Source organism: Trifolium pratense, linkage group LG6 (assembly GCF_020283565.1).
Source record: "Trifolium pratense cultivar HEN17-A07 linkage group LG6, ARS_RC_1.1, whole genome shotgun sequence".
Lineage (NCBI taxonomy): Eukaryota > Viridiplantae > Streptophyta > Magnoliopsida > Fabales > Fabaceae > Trifolium > Trifolium pratense.
Window position 1 is genome coordinate 21,534,876 of NC_060064.1, and position 23,650 is coordinate 21,558,525.

Below are 23,650 nucleotides of genomic sequence, written 5' to 3' on the forward strand. Positions count from 1 at the left end.
AACATGTCTATAAGAAATCATTCAAAAATTTAATAGTTTAATTATAATTAGGGTTAAATAAGTAACTGGTTCCTATAATTTTTTAGAATTTTGTTTTTAGTCCCTAAAGATTTTTTTCGCACTTTTTGGTCCTAGAAGTATTTTATGTCATATTTTTTGTTCTACTTTTCATTAAACCCGTGCATATCATTCGAAATTTTTTTTTAAAAAAAATTACGGTCATATTTAGTACATATATGAATCTCTTCTGTGAAAGTTTAATTATTTTTTAACATTATATGAATCTCTCTTGCAAAAGATTATTATTTTTTTAATAAGAGATGAATTAAATATGAATTTTTTAGTTTTTTGCACATGAAAATTCATAAATAATTCATCTTAGGTTAAAAAATTCTAAATTTTTATCGGAGATTGTTCTTATAATATTATAAACATGAATACAAAAAATCATTCAAAAATATGAAAGTATACAACAGTTTGATTAAAGTATGAACCAAAAGTTGTGATATAAAATTTTTAAAAAACCAAAAAGTGCAAAAAAAAAAAATCTTTAGGCTGCCTTTTGTACCTATGATATATGAAAACGACACATTTAAACTCAAAATCTTAAAACATTAGATATATAAACCACCACTCTTATATATCTAACATTTATCTCATTAATAATGGATCCGAAAAATAAACACCCACACTTGAATACAACATGGCCCCAAGGTAAAAAAGAGTATTTTTGAAATAAGAAAAATAGTGCACCAATTTAAGTTCTAAAAAGTTGAATAAGTGGTGGTACAAATAGCAATTCCAAAGTCAAAATTGAAACTAGCCCTAAGGTAAAGCCCATAAGCCATAACCCAACCCAAATTAAGAGTGAATTTTCAATTTTTGATTTTGATCGAAATCAAAATCCCCTTTCTTTCTCTCTCTTTGTTTCTTTCTCTCTCTTGTATTCTATTCTATCTATCCATTTTCTCTGTTCATCGCCGACAACCGCCAATTCCCTCCAATTCAAAGCAATTCCTTCCTTCTCCCTCTCTCTTCTCAGGTACTTCACGCTCAACCCCTTTTCCTTCTTCTCCTTTTCTCTCCCCCCAAAAACATAACGCATGAATTGTCTTGCTCCATTTCAATGTTTATCATTGTTTATGTTTTTGCCCTTTCTTACTTGTCTTCACCTAACCTTGTTTTTATAGAATCATGGGTTGTCTTCAAAATGTGTTTTTTTTTAATCTTCTTTTGTTGTTGTTGTTGTTGAATTTTGTTTTTGTTTGGTTTGCTAGAAATGATGATATTAGCAAAAATGGTGGGTGCTAATAGTTAATTATTTTGTAATAGGAATGATAAAATTTAACTTATTCTATACTCTTCAATGTCTGTTTGAAGGAAGGGGTTTAGTGTCATTGGTATCCTTAGTGTGATGAACTATGAAGCACATATACAAACACCAGATATGATACCGACACTGACATGTCGATACCAATAATAATTTGAGAAAATAACATAATTCAATTAATCATATCTGTCGCGACATATGAAGTGTTTGTGCTTCATAGGTGATGAAGAACTGCTTTTGTTATGTTCCTGATTAAATAACCATCATTCTTATGAGCTGGATAATTGTGGATTCGAACTGTGCCCTAGCATATCATATGTCCCTGCAAATTTTTACCATATGAGCTGTACTACATCCTTATTTAACTAACAAACATAGTGACTTTCTTATTTATGACTTTGCAGCGATTACTTTAAATTTTGAAGGTGGTGAATTATTCTTCATTCTGTTCTTTTGCAAAGTGTATGCCTGTTTTGTTTTGTGGTAGGAGGTTTTTGTATTACTGCAAATATTTTGGTGGTCAATGTACATTTTGAGAAATGTTGCTGCAACAACTTAATCCTGAGGGAAGAAGTACTTAAATGTGTTATCTGATTTTTTCGACTTGAAGGCTAAGTTTCTACCTCAGCAGATACTGTTTACACCATCAAGAAACTTCAATTATCAACATATTTTAGTTTTTGAATTGGTTTAAGATGTCGGAAATCGACATGTCAGTTATTAAACCTGAGGTATGACATCTTGAATAAGCTCACTGTTGTCTCTCTTACAGCATTCAAAGCTAAACCAAATTGATGTTTTTTTTTTTTTTTATTTTTATTTTTATTTATCATTGTTGTGCCTATTGTGGGGGGGGAAACAGAAACCCTAGGAAAATTTATCTATCTAGAAAGACAAAACTATTACTCTTGAGTCTTGAATCTAATTAAACAGCTGTCCTTTAGAATCAAATCAATAACTTGCTTTGCTTACGATTTACATTGAACTTAAACTATAATGATATTAATTTTCATTTTCAGATGATGAAGCCCTATATTTGGCTTCAGACATCAGATGGGTCAATCCAACAGGTGGAACAAGAAATTGCAATGTTTTGCCCTTTCATTTGTCAAGAAATAATACAAAAAGGCACAGGATCTTCCAAAAATTGTGCGATATGCCTTCCTGAAAAAGTCAGTCCTGCTATGCTGAGCTTAGTTCTTGATTATTGTCGATTTCATCAAGTGCCAGGTCGCTCAAACAAGGTTTTACCTCTTTATTTAATGCTTTTCCACCATCATTGTCATTATGTAGATAAAAGACAATATAAGGCTGAAAAACAATCAGTGTCAAAGCTGATTTGACATAGGGGAGTATTCGTTGTATAGGAACGGAAGTCTCACGATGAAAAATTCATCAGGATGGATACCAAACGGCTCTGTGACTTGACATCAGCTGCAGACAGCCTTCAATTAAGGCCGCTGGTTGATCTTACAAGTCGTACACTTGCAAGAATAATTGAAGGAAAATCTCCCGAAGAGATACGAGAGATATTTCATTTGCCGGATGATCTCACAGAGGTGTGTGGTGCTTGCGAGAACTCTTTATGCTAATTATTCCTTCCATGTTTAATTTTCATTTTTCACACGTACTTTTGGTCCAGGAAGAGAAGTTGGAGCCTCTGAAAAACACAACTGATGACCCGAGGATAAGGCTTTTGAACCGGTTGTATGCAAAAAAAAGGAAAGAGCTAAAAGAGCGTGGAAGATTAAAGGTACCGCACTGTTTTTTCTTTATTTTAATCATATTACAGTCTATGTTGTTTTCAAATGTTGTCTTTATTTCTAAATGCTGAGAGATGCTTACTTGCACCTCTTCTATTTATTACATTCTAAACTGTAGATTGTTGACTTTAATAATAATTGGTCTCTCAAATGTTTCAGAATGTTGAATTAGAAGAAGAACATGTAGATGAACGCTCAGTTGATGACCTTTTGTCTTTTATTAATGGAAATGATGGAGGTAAATTAAAAATCTTTATCCCCGCTTTTCATCGAATTTACTTCCTGCTTTCTGCCTGTAGATTGATGAACTGTGTACCATCCATCCTTGATTGAAGTCTTATTATCAATATTACTTATTTTATTGTTTTCTTCTGAACCCACCGGACGAGACAACCAGTTGATTTGTGGTTGTGGTCATAAAATCAAAATTTGAATTACTCATTTACTTTTACTATCTAGTTCTGAATGCTAGTATAAACCGACAGCTCCGATGTGGGTTGTCTATAATTAAAGATGATGCGTTCTAATATCAATAGAACTATTAGCTTGTCTCCCACTAAATTTAGGGTAGATTAGTTTAAATCATACAGTCAACACTAATGCTATGTATTTTCCCTTTCTTTATTACTACCATTTTTCTTAAACTATATTTGAAATCCAGGTTTGAGAAATACTTAAATGTTCCTTAAAATCATAGTGCTAATTTCAATTGAATTTCCGTCCTGACATTACTATTGTATGGCCTATTTTTCACTGAACCTTGTGTGTCACTATGTCTAATGTTTATAGCATTGTTGTTGATAATTTTTATTGCCTGTGTCTTGTAGCCTCTACTTTTTCATTTCATTTTAAAAATTTCCTGTAATTCCTTTGCGTAGGCATTGTTTGAAAGCTATAGGTTCTTAAATTATGTTCTAGTTTGTTTCTTTTGAATGGGTAATTACGGGTGAATAATTTTTCACAGATTCAAAAGGGTCTAAAACTTCTAAGAATAAAAAGAAGAATAGAAGAAAAAAAGAGCAGAAGAAAAACTCTACTTTGACTGAAGCTTCCGAAGTGAAAAAGGTCACTGTAAATATCATGTTCTTTTGCTCTTTCTTTCCTTGCCTAATAAACAAACCAATTATTTATCATATAAATTCTAAAAGTATCTTGCCTGTTTTCTTGCGATAGGAGTTAAGTGGTCATAGTGCTGTATCTGATAAAATTGCTGGGACCTCAAATATTTATACAGAAGATGACACTTTTAGTCATAAAGAGTTTGATGATGATGAAGATGTAGATGATGAGATCGATCCTGCACTACAGGCAAAAATTGACAGGTTGGGCTCCATTCTAAGTACATTGTTTACACTTTTTTTGAATCAAAAGTACATTGTTTGCACTAATTGCTTATAAAGTCTATTTTTTTTTCGTTTGTCAATGGCTGTCTGCCTATTATTGTCTTTAGCAAACGTGGACTTTGCTTTTGATAAACTTATCTAAAAATATTAGTTCTGGCTATCTGGTTCAGTGTAACTCTAGTCAACATAGGAGGTGTTTGGTAAAGCTTATCTAGGTTTAAGTTATGGCATAAACACTCTGTAAATGTCTAGAAGGGTTTATGAATATTTGTTCTTTCACCTCCAACTCCTCATCTCCATTAGGCACAGCTGTAGTGAGTCTAGATTGCTACAGCGGATAGCGGGATTGCCGCAGTTCACGGCAACTACAGCCACCACTGCTGAAGGCGGCTCACAGGGAGATGGCGCCCCGCCGAACCCTACCACTGCTATGCTATTCCGCTATAGCGCACTATTGACAACATAGGATGTGAGATATCAACACACTTCTACATGCTCAGGCCATCTATAGTGTGGAGAAATATGGGTGGCCCAACAATAGAGATCTTAACATCTCCCCTCATGTTTAAGACTAGACATCTAGAGCATGCACAAATATGGATGACCAAATAATAAATCTAGGATAGAATTTAATGCCATTTTAGATTTTGAACTGGGCCCATCTCAACTCCAGAAGCTAGCTCACAGGGATGAGGGCTGCTCAAGCTTATAAGGACTAATTTGGCCATATTTTTAGTTGATGTGGGATCTCAACACACCTCACGTTCAAGATTGGACATCTGAAGCGTGGACAATTGTGGGTGACCCAATAATAGAGATCTTAACAATAATGAGTTTTATTCAATAAGCGTTTACATTAGCTATTTATCCAAATTTTACACAATGGTGTAAGTTTTGCTTGCTTAGGATGACAACTAATCTCTCCTTCCTTTCTTTTAAGCATTTGGCAAGACTACCTGTAAAACTTTGCTTATACTATTGCCTAAGCTTACTAGACACACTCTGGTTTACAAGGAACTGAACTTAAGCCTTCTACCCACCTTACTCTTACCCGCTTGAGCTAGCTCCAAGTATTTTTTGTTCATGACATTCTTGTTAGTTGTCGTCCTTGTATCTTGTTGAAGTTGTGGAATTTTAGATAAAAGGAAGAGAGAAATGAGAACCTTGAATATTATTGATATTGACTGAATAGTAGCTTGAGGCAAAAGACTCAGTAATAATTCTAATTTATAGGGATGCACAGACTCAATCATAAAAAAGAACAAATCAAAATAATAGTAATATAAAATATAATCCTAAGAGATACTCTAAGAATATAAACTAATCATAGGAAATAACTTAAGATATTCTAACATAATATAGAAGATATTGTAAAATATTATCAGACGCTTTCTTATATTCTAGCACTCCCCCTCAAGCTAAAGCTTCTAAGCTTTAAACTTGTTACAAGTATACCCTTTAAAAGAGAAAACCAAACCAACTAGTATTAGAACCATAGTGAACTTTCACGAACTACGTCCAACAAAGCTGCAATGATATTGGGTCAGATGATGTCCTTTGCTTGAAACAACAACTTAAGTGTGTGATTTGTGCCGGTTACTTGACATTGACGATAGTTGGCAACAGGACAACTAGAAAGACAAATTAACTTAAGTGGTGGGACATGCCATCTGTGACTGGTGGTGCCAACAACTCAACCTTGAGTTTGGTTAGGGCGCAGGGACTACTGGAGACTATTTACAGTGTGCCGAGACCAATGACCAGAGTCTTCCATTAGAGACGAAATTGATAAAATGCAGAATGTACACTATGACAAGAGTGACTTAGACAAATTATCAACGAACAACTTGAAACTGATTGCAAGATTTGAGATATGACCACATAACTTATAGAGATGATGTTAACGACAAACTTGAGTAAAAAGATGTGCAAAATCAGACCAGAACGAAATGCACACTAACTAGACAGAAACAGAGCACTAAGTAACATGCAGAATAGTTGCACAGTGGCCTGAGTGTACAAAAACAAACTAGCAGAAAACAAAGTGTGAAACACACCTTCACAGAGACATCCAAATGTCTAAACAGAAGTAACTGCATTAGATCTTAGGCATAAAACAATGAATTTGACCAGAATAACAAAATTTGAAGCAAGAACCAATGCCAAAATACGAAATCATGAACATGATATTATTGTTGCACTAAAATAATAATAATAATAATAATAATAATAATAATAATAATAATAATAACAACAAAAAAACAATGACAGATTCAGAACCAGGACGGAAAACTGTTGAAGGAGACTGAAAAACCTTGCTTTAAGGTGTTGTACGTGCCCACAGTGGTGAAAACACTGTATGATACAGCAGAGAAACATCTGGAAGACACCCTAAACGCGGGATCCAACAGATCCAGGAGGTGGAGGAGAGTCTAACAATCAACAGCGACCTCGTTGGAGGTCTGAAGAGTGGTGCGTGACATAGCGGTTGACGGAGGCGATTTGGGGACTGGCCGATCTGACTCCGGCAAATACGGTTGTGTGGTCACAGTGACACATAGGGCGTTCTACGTTGGACAGTTTAAAGGGAAAGCTACGTGTGAGAGTGTGATGGTTAGGGTTTTGGGACCAGACTTGGACATTCAGCACCCAAACTGGAAAACAAACTAGGGTTAGCCTTGACGGTGGATGAACCTGAAAATAAAGAACTAGGATTTCAAACCTTGCTAGGAAGAGAGAAATTTTTTATTATATTTGTAGAAAATAATAAGTGAATACTGTTGTGTATTATTCCTCAGCTCAAGGCTGGTTTAAATAGGAAGAGTACAAACATAAAAGGAAATAATAGATAAGCTTAGAATCTCCTAGAAATAACAAACTAGGAAACTAAATATTTTCCAACACCCCCCCTCAAGTTGGTGCATAGATATCTATCATGCCCAACTTGCCGATCAAATGCTCAAAGGTGGGTCTTGCTAAGCTTTTGGTCAAGATATCTGCAGTTTGCTGACTCGAAGTTACAAAAGGTAGACATATGATTCCGGCATCTAACTTCTCTTTTATGAAATGTCGATCGATCTCAATATGCTTGGTTCTGTCATGTTGAACTGGGTTATGAGCTATGCTAATAGCGGCTTTACTGTCAGAGTATAATTTCAATGGAAGCTCAATTTTCATCTTAAGCTCTTCTAGGACTCTGTGGATCCATAATCCTTCACAAATACCTTGAGCCATAGCTCTAAACTCAGCTTCTGCACTACTTCTTGCTACAACTCCTTGTTTCTTGCTCCTCCATGTCACAAGATTACCCCAAACATAGGTACAATATCCGGAGGTTGATCTTCTGTCAGTGACTGAACCTGCCCAATCAGCATCGGTAAAGATAGACACATTTCTTTCATTAGTCTTCTTAAAAAATAATCCCTTTCCAGGATTTGCTTTCAAATATCGCAGTATCCTATAGACTGCCTCAAGATGTTCCTCAAAAGGAGAATGCATAAACTGACTTACTACACTAACCGAGAAAGCAATGTCAGGTCTAGTGTGTGACAAATAAATCAGTTTCCCAACCAATCTCTGGTACCTTCCAGTATCAACAGGAACACTACCTTCTTCCCAAAGTTTTGCATTAGGATCCATGGGAGTATCTGCTGGTCGACATCCACTCATTCCCGTTTCTTTCAATAAATCTAGAATGTATTTTTGCTGGGAAACTACAATACCATCTTTTGATCGAGCAACCTCCATACCAAGAAAATATCTCATGGATCCCAAGTCCTTGATTTCAAAGTCTAATGCTAATTTCTCTTTTACTCTTGCCATTTCAACTATATCATCTCCAGTAAGGACGATATCATCAACATAAACAATTAGGACAGCAATTTTTCCATCTTGGGAGAACTTTGTGAACAAGGTGTGGTCAGCTTGTCCTTGAATGTATCCTTGTTTCTTCATGGAATAAGTGAACTTTTCAAACCAAGCTCTAGGAGACTGCTTTAATCCATACAAAGACTTATTTAGCTTGCATACATTTGATCCAAACTTGTCTTCAAAGCCAGGAGGAATGTCCATATATACTTCTTCTTCTAAATCACCATTGAGAAAAGCATTCTTAACATCCAACTGATGTAGGGGCCAATCTAAGTTAGCAGCAAGAGACAAGAGAATTCTGACAGTGTTCAATTTTGCAACAGGAGCAAAAGTCTCTGAGTAGTCTATACCATAGGTTTGAGTAAAACCCTTAGCCACCAATCGAGCCTTGTACCTTTCGATTGACCCATCTGAATTATACTTCACAGTAAACACCCATTTGCATCCAACCGTCTTCTTGTCATCCGGTAGTGTCATAACACTCCAGGTTTTGTTCTTTTCAAGAGCTTTCATCTCCTCAAGTACAGCTTCCCTCCACTTTGGAACTTCTAGAGCAACCTGTACATTTTTTGGAATCTCTACACTAGACAATTTTGAGGTAAAGGCAGAAAAAGATGAAGACAAATTTGAATATGATATAAAATTGGACAATGGGTATTTAGTGCAAGATCTAACAGGTTTTCTAACAGCCACAGGATCATCGATATCAGGATACAAAATACGACTCTCAGAAACAGAGATAGACTTACCTTTTCTTTTTTTAGGTAGTTGATCATCCCCCAGTTCAGATTCATGACAGTGTTGAGATGTGGACTCATCACTTTCTTTGTGATTCTTTCTCACAAAAACCTTTCCTATCCAAGTCTTGTTTCCTGCTTCAAACCTATTATCTTTATATGACTCATTATTTTGTGGCATTTCAATTAGATCATCATTATCATTGTTTTCAAGATTCTCATTGTTTTCTTCATGAGAAAATGTAGGCTCGGATTCACCAAGCTCACTACTCATAACAGGAGTAGGATTAGATAAAAAATCATGGCCATTTTTCGTTGGTGCAGAAGTATAAGTCTTAGAACTTTGTGATACCGGCAAAGATAAATTATTAAAAAAACTCATGTCCTCAGTTTGAAACGAGTTAAAAAAACTCATGTCCTCAGTTTGAGACGGATCTTCATTTAAATTTCCCCCCTGAAAATGCGTGTCAAAAAAAGGTTTGTTTTCAAAGAATGTAACATCCATGGTGACAAACATTTTCTGGTTTTTTGGATCAAAACATTTATATCCCTTCTGGGTTGGAGAATACCCAACAAAAACACATTTTATAGCACGCGGTTCGAGTTTGCTAATATTCTTATGTTCATGAACAAATGCAGTGCAACCAAAGATTTTTAAGGTCAAATCGTTTGAAACACGATCATTAGGAAAACATTCTTTGAAAATATGAATTGGAGTTTTAAAATTAAGAACTTTGGAGGGTACTCTGTTAATTAAGTATGTAGCAGTTAAAACTGCTTCACCCCACAAATAATTTGGTACTTTACTTGCGAAAAGTAAAGCTCTAGCCACCTCCAACAAGTGCCTATTTTTTCTTTCTGCAACTCCATTTTGTTGGGGAGTGTTAGGACATGAACTTTGATGCACAATTCCATTTTCACGAAAAAAATCACTCAACATTGTGTTAAAATATTCTTTGCCGTTATCACTTCTAAATACTTGAATATTTGTTTGAAATTGATTTTGCACCATTTTAACAAAATCTTTTACGGCCTGACAAACGTCAGATTTCCCCTTTAACAAGTACACCCAACTAACTCTTGAGTGATCATCTATAAATGTGATAAACCATTTTTTATGAGAAAGTGTACTCGTTCGGTTAGGGCCCCAAACATCACTGTGAATAACAGAAAAAGGTTTTGATGGTTTGTAGGGATGTAATGGAAAATGAGAACGATGATGTTTTGCAAATTCACATGCTTCACATTTAAAAAAAGATAAATCCTTATTACGAAATAACTCAGGAAATAAGTGTTTTAAATAAGGAAAACTAGGATGACCTAATCGTGAATGCCATAACATAACATCATCATTATTATTATTCAGAACTAAAAAAGATTCAAAGCATGAACTTATTGGTTTGGAAGGTAGTTGTGATTCAGGTTCAATGTCGAAGTAGTAGAGTCCTCCACTCTCCTTAGCACTACCAATCATCTTCCCCGAGTTCAAATCCTGAAAAACACAATGAGTACGGAAAAAATTAGTTTGACAATTTCTATCTTGGGCTAATTTACTGACAGACATGAGACTACAAGATAGATTTGGGACATGAAGAACATCTTTAAGGGTTAGACTTGGAGACAACACAACCGAACCTTTACCCGCAATGGCTGAAAAGGATCCATCCGCAATTTTTATTTTATGGTTACCTGCACATGGACTATAAGAAGAAAACAGAGTAGAATCACCAGTCATGTGATCACTTGCACCCGAATCTACTATCCAAGCACGACTGGGACTGACACTAAAAAGGGCAGAAGTACCTTTGGGGGCAACAGAGCCAGAAAGAGTGTTAGATTCAAGAATTTTGTACAGTCTGTCTAGTTGTTCCATCGTGAATGAAAGCTGAATTGAAGAAGACTGATGCTCTTGATCAGAATTACTGGCTTGGAATGTATGACCCTCACCTCCACCTTTGTTCTTCTGATTTGAAGGTCGCGGAAGACCATGTAATTTCCAACATTGAAAAATAGTATGTCCCAAACGATGACAATATTTGCATTCACGACGGTATTTGAAAGTGGATGATCGTCGTCGAGAATAAAAAAACGTCATAATTAATAATCTTAGCCAAGGAGTACCGGAAGCAGCAAAGAAAAGTAACGCCGGTGAACAGTACTCGTGAACAGTAATCACGTGAACAGTGCGTATGAACAGTGCCTCCGATAAACAGTATTTTTCGAATGAACAGTGGCGCGTGAACAGTGCCACGGGTGAACAGTGCCGCACACAAAATCAGTCGTCGTGGTCAGATTGTGAACACGACGGCGGCTAGGGTTTTGCGGAAGCGAAACCCCCAAAATCGGGAGCTCTCGATACCATGTAGAAAATAATAAGTGAATACTGTTGTGTATTATTCCTCAGCTCAAGGCTGGTTTAAATAGGAAGAGTACAAACATAAAAGGAAATAATAGATAAGCTTAGAATCTCCTAGAAATAACAAACTAGGAAACTAAATATTTTCCAACAATATTCCCAAACATTTGGGAACTCCACAACGGAAAAGTGGTGAGACAGTTGAAGGAGGATCGAACCAAGCTCTTGATGCCATGTTGAAGTTGTGGGATTTTAGATAAAAGGAAGAGAGAAACAAGAACCGTGAATATTATTCATATTGACTGAATAGTAGCTTGATGCAAAAGACTCCATAGTAATACTTATTTATAGGGATACATAGACTCAATCATAAATCAAGAACAAATCAAAATAATTATAAGTAAATGTAAAATATAATCCTAAGATGTACTCTAAGAATATAAACTAATCATAGGAAATAGCCTATATTCTTATATTGTAGCATTTATTTTCGGTAACAAAATTTCCATTTGATACATTGGCTGTTTGCATGATGGTTATATAATTGTGCTTTATATACATGGGTTCTTATTTGCTTGATTCCCCATGACACAGGGAAGTTGAAGATTTTGCCCGCCGTTTAAATTCTGACTGGCCAGAAAGGATGCAAGAATTTTTATCATCAGGGCAAGAAAGGAAATCAATACTTTTTGCTACCAACGGGAATGGTTTTCTAAGACGAAATACTTGTATGTTTTTTCCATCTGTCTGCAGTTATTTTACTTATCTGTGATGCACATGTTAGCTGAACTTTTAAATTCCTTTTCTTTGTAGTAACCGACAACATATCTGTACAATAATATTCTTGGCATTCCATTCCTTTTTAAATCCATCCTTTCTGTCCTTTTTTATGCTTATACTTTTTTTTAATGGATTTCTTATGCTTATACTTAATGGATGAGAGTGGTGGTTCATTGAAAGCGCTTCACCCTAGCCTTCACCACATCGATATACTGTCAGTTTTAACTGTTTGATTCATTGAATAGTATATAGTCTGTTAGCATTGTCGTATGACCTGCTAAGCAAAGTAAAAATTGCATCTTTTCATGTAGTATCAACTTTTGGATCCATGATATGCCGTTTAGGCAACGAAATTTTCTCCTGATATCACCTCTGAACTTGACATGAATTTGTGATCTCCTTGATTTGGCCTAGAATTTATTCGGGGTGTTATTTAATAGTGATGCATTTTCATATGATTATGGTCTCCCTATCTTTTGATATAACATGTTAATCTTAAAATTGATAGTGTTTTATACCATTTCAGTCATTTATGGTGTCATTCACAACTCTAATAAATATCATTCCATATACAGGACTGGAGTCGAGGGAAATGAATCCACGCAAGCCTACCCATCTGGCCAATGGCTTGAACAATTTTGAGAGTTACTGACAAGTACTAGAAAAGTGTGGCATGTCAGTTGTTTTTATTTTTCCCATTTACTCTTTAATTTTATTCTGTGCACTTCATTGTTGGTGCTTAGTCCAGGCGCAATTTGATGCTGGGGGCTGTCTATTGTACTTAATAGGAAAGAAAATAAGTTAAAAAACTGTTTTCTGAGCTTGTAAGGGACGTAAATATCTTGTGCATTTTCCTTCGGTTTGTTCCTTTACGAGTTTTGATTTAGAGACTCATTTGTGTCTTGATGATTTATGTACTTGTTAGATAAAAAAGGGTTTAAAGGCTCATTTATGCCTTTTGGTTTATGTAATGTTAGGTTAAAAATAGGTTGAAAATTGATGGTTTGATCCCTTGCTTGTATAAAGCATTTTGATACTATTTTCAATATTGCACTAACAACCTTAAAGTTTACCTTTTGAAGTAGTTGTTACCGTGTTTAAATACTTTTGAGATGTTCTCATGCATGATTATTTGATGTCGTTGAAGTTTTTAACACTAAATAGTTGATCAAATTATATCCATAGGAGAATGATAGTGCATTAGTGCTACAAGGTGGTCCACTGTTGATCAATACTTAAAAGTATTAGAAATTATAATGTCTGTCGACAATACTCTTAAAAAGTAATAAAAAATGATGACTCATAATCTTTACGGTTAAAAATGGCATGATTGAATTTTTTATTTATTTTAAATAAGTTATTATTTCAATTGTAAAAATGATTAACTTATACTCTCAAACAGTAATGTATGTCGTCGTTGATATTTTAAATATTCTAATCCATGCATGATGTACAACTAGCTCATATCATTATCATCATCATATTTTCTCATGATGAAACTCAAGCTATCGAGAGCATTCACAACGGAAAAATTCATTTTTGGATATTTAAGTGAGTTTTATGTGTACACATCACTCTTTTATAATTTTTTTAATATATTATCAATACGCACTCAATCTCTCCAACAAAAAAAAAAAACTTACTAAATGAGATTCACTAATAATTTTATATCATCTATCAATAACCGATCGTTTCTATTTCAATTTTTTATTTTTTTACTATGGGCAGCTTTTAACATATTTTTCCAGTGTTGTCTCTGTTGATTGAAAATTGTTGGAGATATTATATGCCTTCTTGTCATTAACATAATATAGTTGTAAACCATGCTGTCAACCATTCTCATGAAGACATGGAAACTCTTAAAATTTCTCTGCCCTCTGAACAACTTTCTCAGAAAGAAAAAAAAAACTAATCTTACAACAAAGTACAAACAGATTCATGGATTCTCCAACATCTAAGACTCGGAACGGTATCTCAAGTCTCAGCTGCTGATTTTAAGTACACTGTTTGTATGATATCAGTTGGTTGAAATTTTGTTATACTTATGATAGATCTACAAATGTTACATAATCTCCTAAGATTTGTTATAAGTCTCCTGTAAAGTAAACTAACATCTACAATACTATGTTGGAGATCACTGATCCACTGGTTGATGATCCTCTCGAATGTGAGGGCAAGGCATTTTTGGTTGCCCTCTTGTCCATAAGATTTCGAGTTCACCTCTCTTCTTTCCCAGTGACAAAAAGGTTCCTGCATATACAAAAACAAATGTTTAAAAAATTGTACTAGCTTTGATGCTGGTACACACCTAATATGCCTCATATATCATACTGGTATACAGAAGGCCTCTCTGAATAGTGGCTATTGCAGCGCCGTAGTGTGTTATAGTGCAGTGGAATTTTAACAAACCACTATTATTCTTCGTTACACAATTTAATGCAATCAAATAGTGGCTATACTAGCACTTTAGCATAACGGAATTTGAACAGATCGCTAATTTCTGCAATCATATGATCCGCAATTGACAACAGTTCCCACTTTAAACAGCCAAATGGAACATGTTCAAATATTTCTTTTGCACAATAATCGATGTTTATTTTGTGGTTTAAATTTATTTGTGTGATAATTTTACTAACCAAGTGTAAATGGAACTATATACAGCAAAGCTGGTTGACCATGCCCATCCATCAAATTCAAAGCTAAGTATGTGACAAGCAAACCTGATCAAAATTCAAGGAACAATATGTAAACTGAACTCCAACATAATCAAGGAAAATTACTCAGATGACATATCCTATCAATATAACTATCTGTAGATCAAACATAACAAACCTAAACCATAAGCACTCATTGCCCACAAAAAGTATCCTGCTCGAAGGTTCCTCTTTGCTAACCAATCATACCTGTAAAGTTACCAATAGAATAATCAATTTCATGAACCATTAACAAAACACATAACATAACATTATCTTCCTGTGTCAAACTTTGTTTTTATAAGGAGTTGATGTCCACTTGTGTTTAAAACTAAATTCAACCTTAATGAAAATGCTACTAGAAGGCCTGGTAAGATTATGTCCCCGAAACCGATGATACTGTAACCACCCCAAGGATCGAATAAACGCGGTATCTTGAGCAGCATGGGGATGCCGTCTTCTCCACTTCTGTCACCACGAGCTACCTGTTAAGAAGCAAAAAATGTAGCGTGGATTTCAATTTTAAGGGGAAAGGGGAGAAAGAAATAAAAAACTTTCTAAAGAAAGGTAGGAATAGGAGTTTTTTTTTTAAACACTCACCACTATCATCACACTCTCATGGAACACAAGTTTAGACATAAACACCCAGACGATGTCATATACGAAGGAACAGCCGAGTAGAACAGTTCCAACCTTATGAAAGGAATGTATACATTAGTGTCTTTGTTAGTAAAAGAGGTCATATGAATAAGGTAAAAATATGAAGGTTATTCATCACCTTGAGATTTGGTATGTGGACAATCTGGAGAACCGTAATTATCAAAGCGATACCCTGAAAATAGAATATTAAAAAACATGTTCGTAATTCGACTTCGTTTCTCAAGTTATTGGAAGTTACTAGGTTGGCACACAGCAAACTGTGTTCAAGTTATTAGAGATCCAAAAATGGAAGAGTACAATTTCTAAAGTGATGCCATGTCAAATGGGAGCAAGTATCATGACCTATCTCAAATTTGAAGTAATAAAGAAATAAAACATAGAAGTGAAAAATAAAACACAGATAATACTAATCCAATTTAGTGCATGATTGGATTGATGGTGAGTTTGGCAGAATCATGATGTGTCACTTTGATTTTCATAAAAGCTACAGTTTGGAGCTTCAACATAATCGCAATGCACCGTGATTCCAAACATACACCAAGTAACTGTTACTGGATCTTTATATTTGAAAAACAAATAATATGTTCAAGTCGTTACTTCAATTTTTTATTTTTTTTTTAAAAACTCGGTATCCGGCCCAAGGACCGACTAATCCGAGGGGACCAAGTCGTTACTTCAATTACTGTCCAATGAGGATGAAGGTATCTGATTCCTTACTTGTGCCATAAAATTCTTTATTTGCAAAACAAAGAATAGTGAGCATTATCAAACATTGTTAGTTTAATAATACACACAATTTAATGCTTGTGCATGTGCCATCAAAACAATCAATCATGAATCAAAAAAGAAAGAAAAAGAAATTTGACCAGACAGACACTGTTGAAAGCAAAAAAACTATTCTTACAAGAATATCTTGACCAATCCAAGCATACGATACACGACGTTTAACTCCCCAAACCACAGCAAACACTATGCAGAAGGGAGTAACAGCAAGCGTGAGATATGATACAGCACCAAAGAAGGGTATTTTCACATATGTTTGTGCAGCATGTTGAGACCAGCTGAAACTATAAAACATTTTGTTGTCAATTCGATATTGTTTCGGGTGAATTTAGCAGAATAAACTTTCTATATAACACGACAAAACTATAATCTCATGATATACAATATTTCCTGTAAAGCTGATGACGTTACAATGATATACAAGACTTACCATGATAAAAGAGCCACCAAGCAAGTTTGCAGTCCCTAAAAGCATGCAAAGAATAAAGATTCAGCTTCTGTATCAACAATAACATCAAACTATAATCTCATGACTTTAGGGCTGTTTAGTATGAATGATTGGATAATTTATTTATTTTTTGGAGTAATGACTGGATAAAATTTTAATACCATGGTGAATACGGAAACAAATCATGATAATAACTAAGAAATAAGAAAAGTAATTTCAAGAGATAATCTAAGATAAGATACTCTAACATTACGTCAAGATATTATACGATTTTTTCATATATTCTAACAGTATTCATCAAGAATCAATCCAGGAAAAATAATTACTCACCTCAACCCCACCAATGCAAAAAAGAACCACCAGAATTTCAACAAACCAGTACGACATTAGTTTGTAAAGCATAAACAAGAAACAAGAAGCGATCACAACAAATGAAACTGCTGCTACTGTACTTATTTCCACATAACCACTGGAACCAGCATTCTCTGTATTTAGATACTCATTTGAATCATCCTGCAATTGTAGATGTTCTATATATTATTTTCAGAATAAATTGTTTTTTAAAAGAAAATTTCCTTCATAAATAAAAAAAAAAGTTCATTTCAAAAAAGAGAACAAACTGTTGTTAAAGGAATTCTCTGTGAAGATGAGCACTAGACCTTTATTGTTTTACTGAGTTGTTTTGACTTTTCAGCATTTGTTCTTTCTTTGTAAAAATAGTATTTCTTTTATAATAAAAAAACGAATAAACTTGACATGAAAAGGAACTAGGTAACCTTTAATAGCTTCTCTCGCTCGATAGCACCTTCTCTGGCAGTCCAGGCAGACCAGTAAGAAGCACAGAGAATGGTACCAACAGCCATAAGCCATAAAAATACTTCTGCGACATCGACCTGTGGACGTTTTGGAGAGTATAACTGCACAGACACTTCAAGAGAGAATGAACATGCAAATGTGTAAGACACAAAACCAGGCCAGGTATCGAAATATAAAATAATTCTTTTAAATCTTTATGTGGCTAAGAAATTCACAATTGATTACAAATGAATAGACACAATAGCAGAGGAAGTGAAACATGCCTGTGGACTTGTTTTGTATATAATTTTGCAAGGTTTCACCGGCATCTTGTGGAAGCATGACAGCAGGTATTCCAATATCAATATCGGTTTCGTTATCTTCACAGACCATCTTGAAGAGTCCTGCACAATAAGGACATAAAACAATTGCTTAAAAAATAATATAACCTCTCATTGCAAATTGCCTTTTCTTTTTTCTACCAAGTAATGAACAAAAAGTATTTACATTCTCTAAAAGCTATAACATTAAACTGAAAAATTAGTATTTACATCTTGAAATGCATTTTGAAAAAGAAAAAAATTGCATGCAAAAACCTGCACGGTTATTTATAATCAGGATGGCTGAAGCACCAGCTTCTTCAGCTATATTTGCCTTGGTTGTGAAACTACATTGTCCTCGGTGCACCAAAATGACCTCGCCGGTAAGCTAAAAAAATTTCAAGGCACTCCATATTACAAATTATTAATAAACTTAAAATTTTAGAGCTTTTAATATGGAATTCAATCTATGCTTCACATGCACAGAAGAAGTTGCATTATTATTCAGGAAGTTCAATTATAGCATGAAACTAGAATACCTTATTCTTAGGCTTGCTACAACAATCAGGAGGATCTGCAATGGCAACTCTAGTATGGTTTGCCCGCTTTTCTTTTGACTCCAATGTAGGTCCAAATCTTGCACCAACACCGACATACTCGCCACTTTCTACGCCGTCAATCCAAGTTGGAACTTTGACCTAACAAAAGAAAAATCAGTCAAAGCTGCTGGAAAAACTCATACATACTTCCACCAATCAATACTCATAGAAAATAGCGAAAGGGCCACATAGTTGTTTGATGAAATCCTGAAAGACATAAGATAAGAGATTTGCAGATTTCATTTTTCAAATTATATGCTTTGTATCAGTCATGTGAACACCATCACCTTGTTCTCATTATTTCAAAAGAAACTTGAATGTATTCAAGTCCTCAACATTTACTTCTCTTTTATCCATAAAAGAAACTATCATTGAAGGCCAATCATTATGAATAAGCTATTCTATAGCTACAAATAAAATAAAGTCAAATTGTATTTCATATAGTTATAAGTTGTTTTCATAAGTTATCCTAGAGAGTTTATAGAAATAAGCTGAAAACAGCTTATGAACATGTCATAAGCTATTTCCATAAGCTCTTCCAAATAGTCTCACAAATGCTTATGTAAACAAATAAGCTCAAATAAGTTACCACTGTATTATGAATCATCTATTAACAATTTCAATATAATTCAGTCCACAAAGGTTTTTCTCATTCTTTCTCATTTTCTTGCCACCTTCACTTTCTAATAGATAATAAAGGGCAAGTTTTGGATACAGAAGTGCAATTTGGTACAAGTCATATTTCGTCGAAAACACGCGAACAACTTGTCTAACCAATCAAAAAGTTCCTTGCAATACAAAAGTCACATCTATGTGGAAAAAACGGAGTATGGTGAAAAAAGTTACGGCTAAGATTTGTCATCCGATTTCGTCCTGTACCATCAATCGTTTTCCATTTGGATAATATTAACAAACAAAGTAACTTGTAAGTGGTATCCAGAAAACAAGTCTAGTTGAAAGTGAGAAAAAGACGACAGCTTCCAAGATTGTTTGGATTATCAAAACAGAGAAAAATATACCAAAAATAGCATAATTGAATCAAACAGCAAAATTTTACCTATTGCAAAAGCCAGAAAAATAAAAAACAAACAAAACAGTAAAAGATAAGACTCATTGCACAACAAAAAAAAAAAGATGCACTGCACCTCAAAACTATACAAACAAAAAGTCAATTCTACTAAAAACACCCTTAATTAAACCAAATCACTCTTGTATTGATTGTTCTCCCCTTCATTTTAATTGCGACACAAAAAGTAATGCTAGACATTAATACATTTCATAAAGATAAGCATAAGCAATCTAAAACATAACCAAGCACTTAATGCTAAAATAAAAAAAATATTTCAAGTTGAGCATACATGATACACCACAGACACAGCCTCATTCATTGATGAAACCAAAAGCAGAAAACTGTAATTTGAATTTTGATCCCACCCAACATCTCAATTTTCATAAAAAAATCCAATTCTTTTTCAAATAATCTCCTAGTTTCTCCAATTTTCAAGCATGAAATCAAACCAAAATCAAGAAGCAATAGGAATGGCATTTGTACAAGAAGCTATAAAAAAAAAAAAAAAAAAATTCAAAACGAAGTATATAATTTTTGTGTATGATATTTAGAATTGTACCAGAACAAAGTTGTTGTCACAACCAGGTTTCTTAGGAGCATATTTATCAGGATGTACTATATCACCAGCAAAAGTAACAGTAAGAAGAAGCGTGAACACAGAGAAGACAGCATAAGTACTAGAATCACCAAATGAAACCATGTTGGTTGTTGGTGAGAATTGTGAGAATCTTGATTGTAGATGCAAATTTGAGGTGAGAAATGAAAAGGGGTTGGAGTATGAAAGAAAAAGATTTTATCTTTGGAGAGAAAAAAGGAAAAGATGATGGTGGAGGTGGTGGTGTGCTAGTACAAAGGAAGAAGAGGAAATCGTTGTTTGTGTGTAGTGAGAGAAAGACAAGAGAGAGAAAGACCCAAAGATTTTTACTTTTTTTATATTTTTATAAAGATAATAATAATTTAATTTAATTCTTTTTATATTAATTTTTTTATTCTCGCAAAAATAGTCTGGTAATTCAAAATTCGGCTGTAAAGTAAGTAAAATCTTGTTCTTAATAGAAATCGAACTCAAACTCTAACAAAAAATCTGTCCTGAGAAAACTTGTTAATCAATTGAGTTTAATATTTTAATTTTTTATCTTAATTTTGTTGTGTTTGTCGAATGTAAGATGAAACATGAAGAAAACGCCGCGTGGTAACCGTTGAACTAGAATTGCATATATTTTACGTTACTGATTTGGTGGATTTTCCACGCACTATGTGTACGTGATACACACGCGCTTTATTTTTCAAGTGGTGATAAGTGTAAGAATAAGAATATATTTAGATAAAGTCAATTTTCGTACGCCATGTTGCCCATGATATAATAATGATGGATGCATGTTTACAAAAATTATCCAAATTTGTTTTATAAAAAAAATAATTGTCCAAATTTGTGTCTCATATATATATATATATGAAAAGTCAAAACACTATAAAATATCTATGTTGCGATTAAATTATTTCATCTACGTAAGACAATTTTTGTGATGATCGACACGTCAAGTATGGCTCAAGTATGGATCAAGGTTTAATGGTTTGGGAGTTTTGTCCTCGTGTTCTATCCATTACCCTTTCGTGTGATGCTATTGGTCTCATGAGAATTAGACCTTAATTTTTTCTTGTGATTCTTTTTTTTTTTAAGAAGTAATCTCAATTCATATCATTAATCAAATATATAGTTGTTAATACAATGATAAATCGACTCGAAAATACTGCGACTAGTCCTATAATATGTCACCCTTGCTAAAGTATGAGCGACCATATTCACTTCACATTTAACAAACTTCACCTCGAAGTTGAAAACTAATAATAACAAAGACTTAATACAAGAAATTAATCAAATAGTTGTTAATCAAATAGTTGTAAATACAATGAGGAATCGACTCCAATCGAATAATATAATACAAGAAGTAAACTCATTTCATATCATTAATCAAATAGTTGTTAATACAATGAGGAATCGACTCGAAAATACTGCAACTAGTCCTAGAATATGTCACTTTTGCTAAAGTATGAGCGACCATATTCACTTCACATTTAATAAACTTCACCTCGAAGTTGGAAACTAATAATAACAAAGACTTAATACAAGAAATTAGAGTGCTAAATTCAAAGAATCTTTGTCGTCTAGATGAAATAGCATCAATAACAATTTGTGAGTCACTTTCGATGATCATATAAGAGTAGCCTTTTTGTATCAACTCACTTATAGCTTCCTTTATGGGCATAACTTCTCCTTCAATTGTATTGAGTCTAGCATGCATGACATTTGACACCCCGCCAACATAAATCTATCTTGACGATCACATAGACACCACCCCCAACTTGTTGCATCAGCTGTATCAAAAAAACTTGCACATACCTCGCCAATATGTATTTCTTCTTTGGTGATGTGAGCTTCCAATCTTTCATTGTCTTCCATTGTCACTCTAGGTGAGATGAGAGATAAACAGGTTCCTGAGCAAATTTTGTTGTATCCAAGAACGATTGCCTCGAGAAATCCGCGACGAAAACATGAACCGAAATCCTCGGGAAAATTTGGAAATTCGCAATAAATGCTTGAAAATCACGTCGCCGGCAAATCTTTTTGTCACATAAATTTCAGCCCTCGGAAAAATCTACATATCACAACAAACACTCGAAGCTACCGTCGTCATCAATTCTACACTACGTAGAAAATATCGTTGACGAATTCCTCGAACGTAAACGAGGACTTTCACCAAAAAACCCCGCATGCATGCATCCATCCATGACATAATAGAGACTCCGACACGCTGCCAAGAACATTCGTTGTTCGACATTTCCAGCCGTGACAAAACTTCAAGTCATCATACTCATGCTCGAGTATGACGACTTGGGGGCTCCTGTTCTGGACTAGGCCTAAAGCCCAATCACCAAGGAGATCCTCTTATTGGACAGTTGAGCATGACCCAATTACGGGGCAACCCACGAAGACCAAACTCAGGTCAACGATCACAATATCTGAACATATTGTAACGGCCGACCATCAGAATGACGAGCATTAGCTCATCATGGTCTCTAGCTATTTTCCAGCAGCCATTGATGGCATTAAACATGCTCATTAATGGCATTGGCCCAACGCTGGGAACTACTCCCTCCGTCCCAAAATATAAGAGAAAATTGATCAAAGAAAGTTGATGTATTTGGTTAAAATTTTGGACTAAATACATCAACTTTGTTTGACAAATCTTCCCTTATATTTTGGGACAGATGGAGTATATATACTTCACTCATACACTAGAGTCAGATACATTACCTTACTCTTTGAAAACCTTGCTTCACACTCATACTGACTTGAGCCCCTTAGCGTCGACTGTGGGGCCATTGTTCTGGAATCTGAATACACCAAAATAGTCCTGCATCGCTTGGTAATCGAGGCTAAGGAGTGTTTATATAAAACGCTCACACCTTTCAAACTACCAAGGTGTCTTTTCTACAAATGACAAAACCATAACGAGTTAACCCCAAAGCAAACAATCTTTCGGAGATATTTCGGAGATATGAACATCGAAACAGAAGCAATAAAAAAAAAATGCCTTACCTAACTAACTACCACTTAAGGTTAATCCATATACCAATAAAAAAGAACTTCATGTTTCAATAGAACCCAAAATATAATAAGTAAGGACTAAACTTCATTTTGCAGGATATCAAAATAAATTTTGCTTCCAATAGGACTAAACTTCGAGTAGCTGTGATATGTAAACACACTTAACAATGTGATGCGCGTGGAGCAACAATTTTTGCCGACTACATAAGTTACCGGCCACAGGCTAAGCCAGTCTTGGTTTCCGTATGATCCGTACAGATAAGACTGCAGTACGATTCACGACTTGAATAAATTGCTGCATTGCTAACATATTTTTTTTTTATAATACTCCCTTCATCTCAAATTATAAAATAAAAAAATAATAATTACTCTTACAGACACAAATATAAGTAAAAGTGTATTTTTTAGGTTTATTGAATAATTGATGTATTTGGACTATAATACAGACTACATACATGTTTGCTTATATTTGTATCCGGAGAGAGTATTTATTA

The 23,650-nt window shown here is 34.4% G+C and overlaps 2 protein-coding genes across 3 annotated transcripts; one reads left to right on the forward strand and one right to left on the reverse strand.

The window, feature by feature from the left end:
• Positions 1-869: 869 nt before the first annotated feature.
• On the forward strand, positions 870-13,218 carry LOC123892739 (SKP1-like protein 21). 2 transcript variants are annotated; one of them, XM_045942597.1, is made up of 11 exons: positions 905-1,042; positions 1,735-1,813; positions 1,941-2,061; positions 2,350-2,574; positions 2,698-2,889; positions 2,973-3,083; positions 3,253-3,331; positions 4,058-4,158; positions 4,267-4,415; positions 11,994-12,127; positions 12,755-13,218. In XM_045942597.1, coding segments are annotated over exons 3-11 (1,029 nt in total). In that variant the 5' UTR covers positions 905-1,042; positions 1,735-1,813; positions 1,941-2,025; the 3' UTR covers positions 12,757-13,218. The 2 variants fall into 2 exon arrangements, with proteins under 2 accessions (XP_045798552.1, XP_045798553.1); XM_045942596.1 differs by having other exon boundaries at positions 870-1,042; positions 1,735-2,061.
• Positions 13,219-14,044: 826 nt separating this feature from the next.
• On the reverse strand, positions 14,045-20,459 carry LOC123889347 (signal peptide peptidase-like 4). The gene is made up of 14 exons (XM_045938635.1): positions 20,106-20,459; positions 18,418-18,576; positions 18,155-18,266; positions 17,843-17,962; positions 17,540-17,691; positions 17,094-17,276; positions 16,746-16,780; positions 16,437-16,599; positions 15,651-15,704; positions 15,473-15,565; positions 15,215-15,357; positions 15,012-15,082; positions 14,816-14,899; positions 14,045-14,429 (listed from the first exon to the last, which is right to left on the reverse strand). Exons 1-14 carry the CDS (start codon positions 20,244-20,246, stop codon positions 14,314-14,316), a joined length of 1,626 nt encoding a protein of 541 aa, XP_045794591.1. The 5' UTR covers positions 20,247-20,459; the 3' UTR covers positions 14,045-14,313.
• Between the last annotated feature and the right edge of the window lie 3,191 nt (positions 20,460-23,650).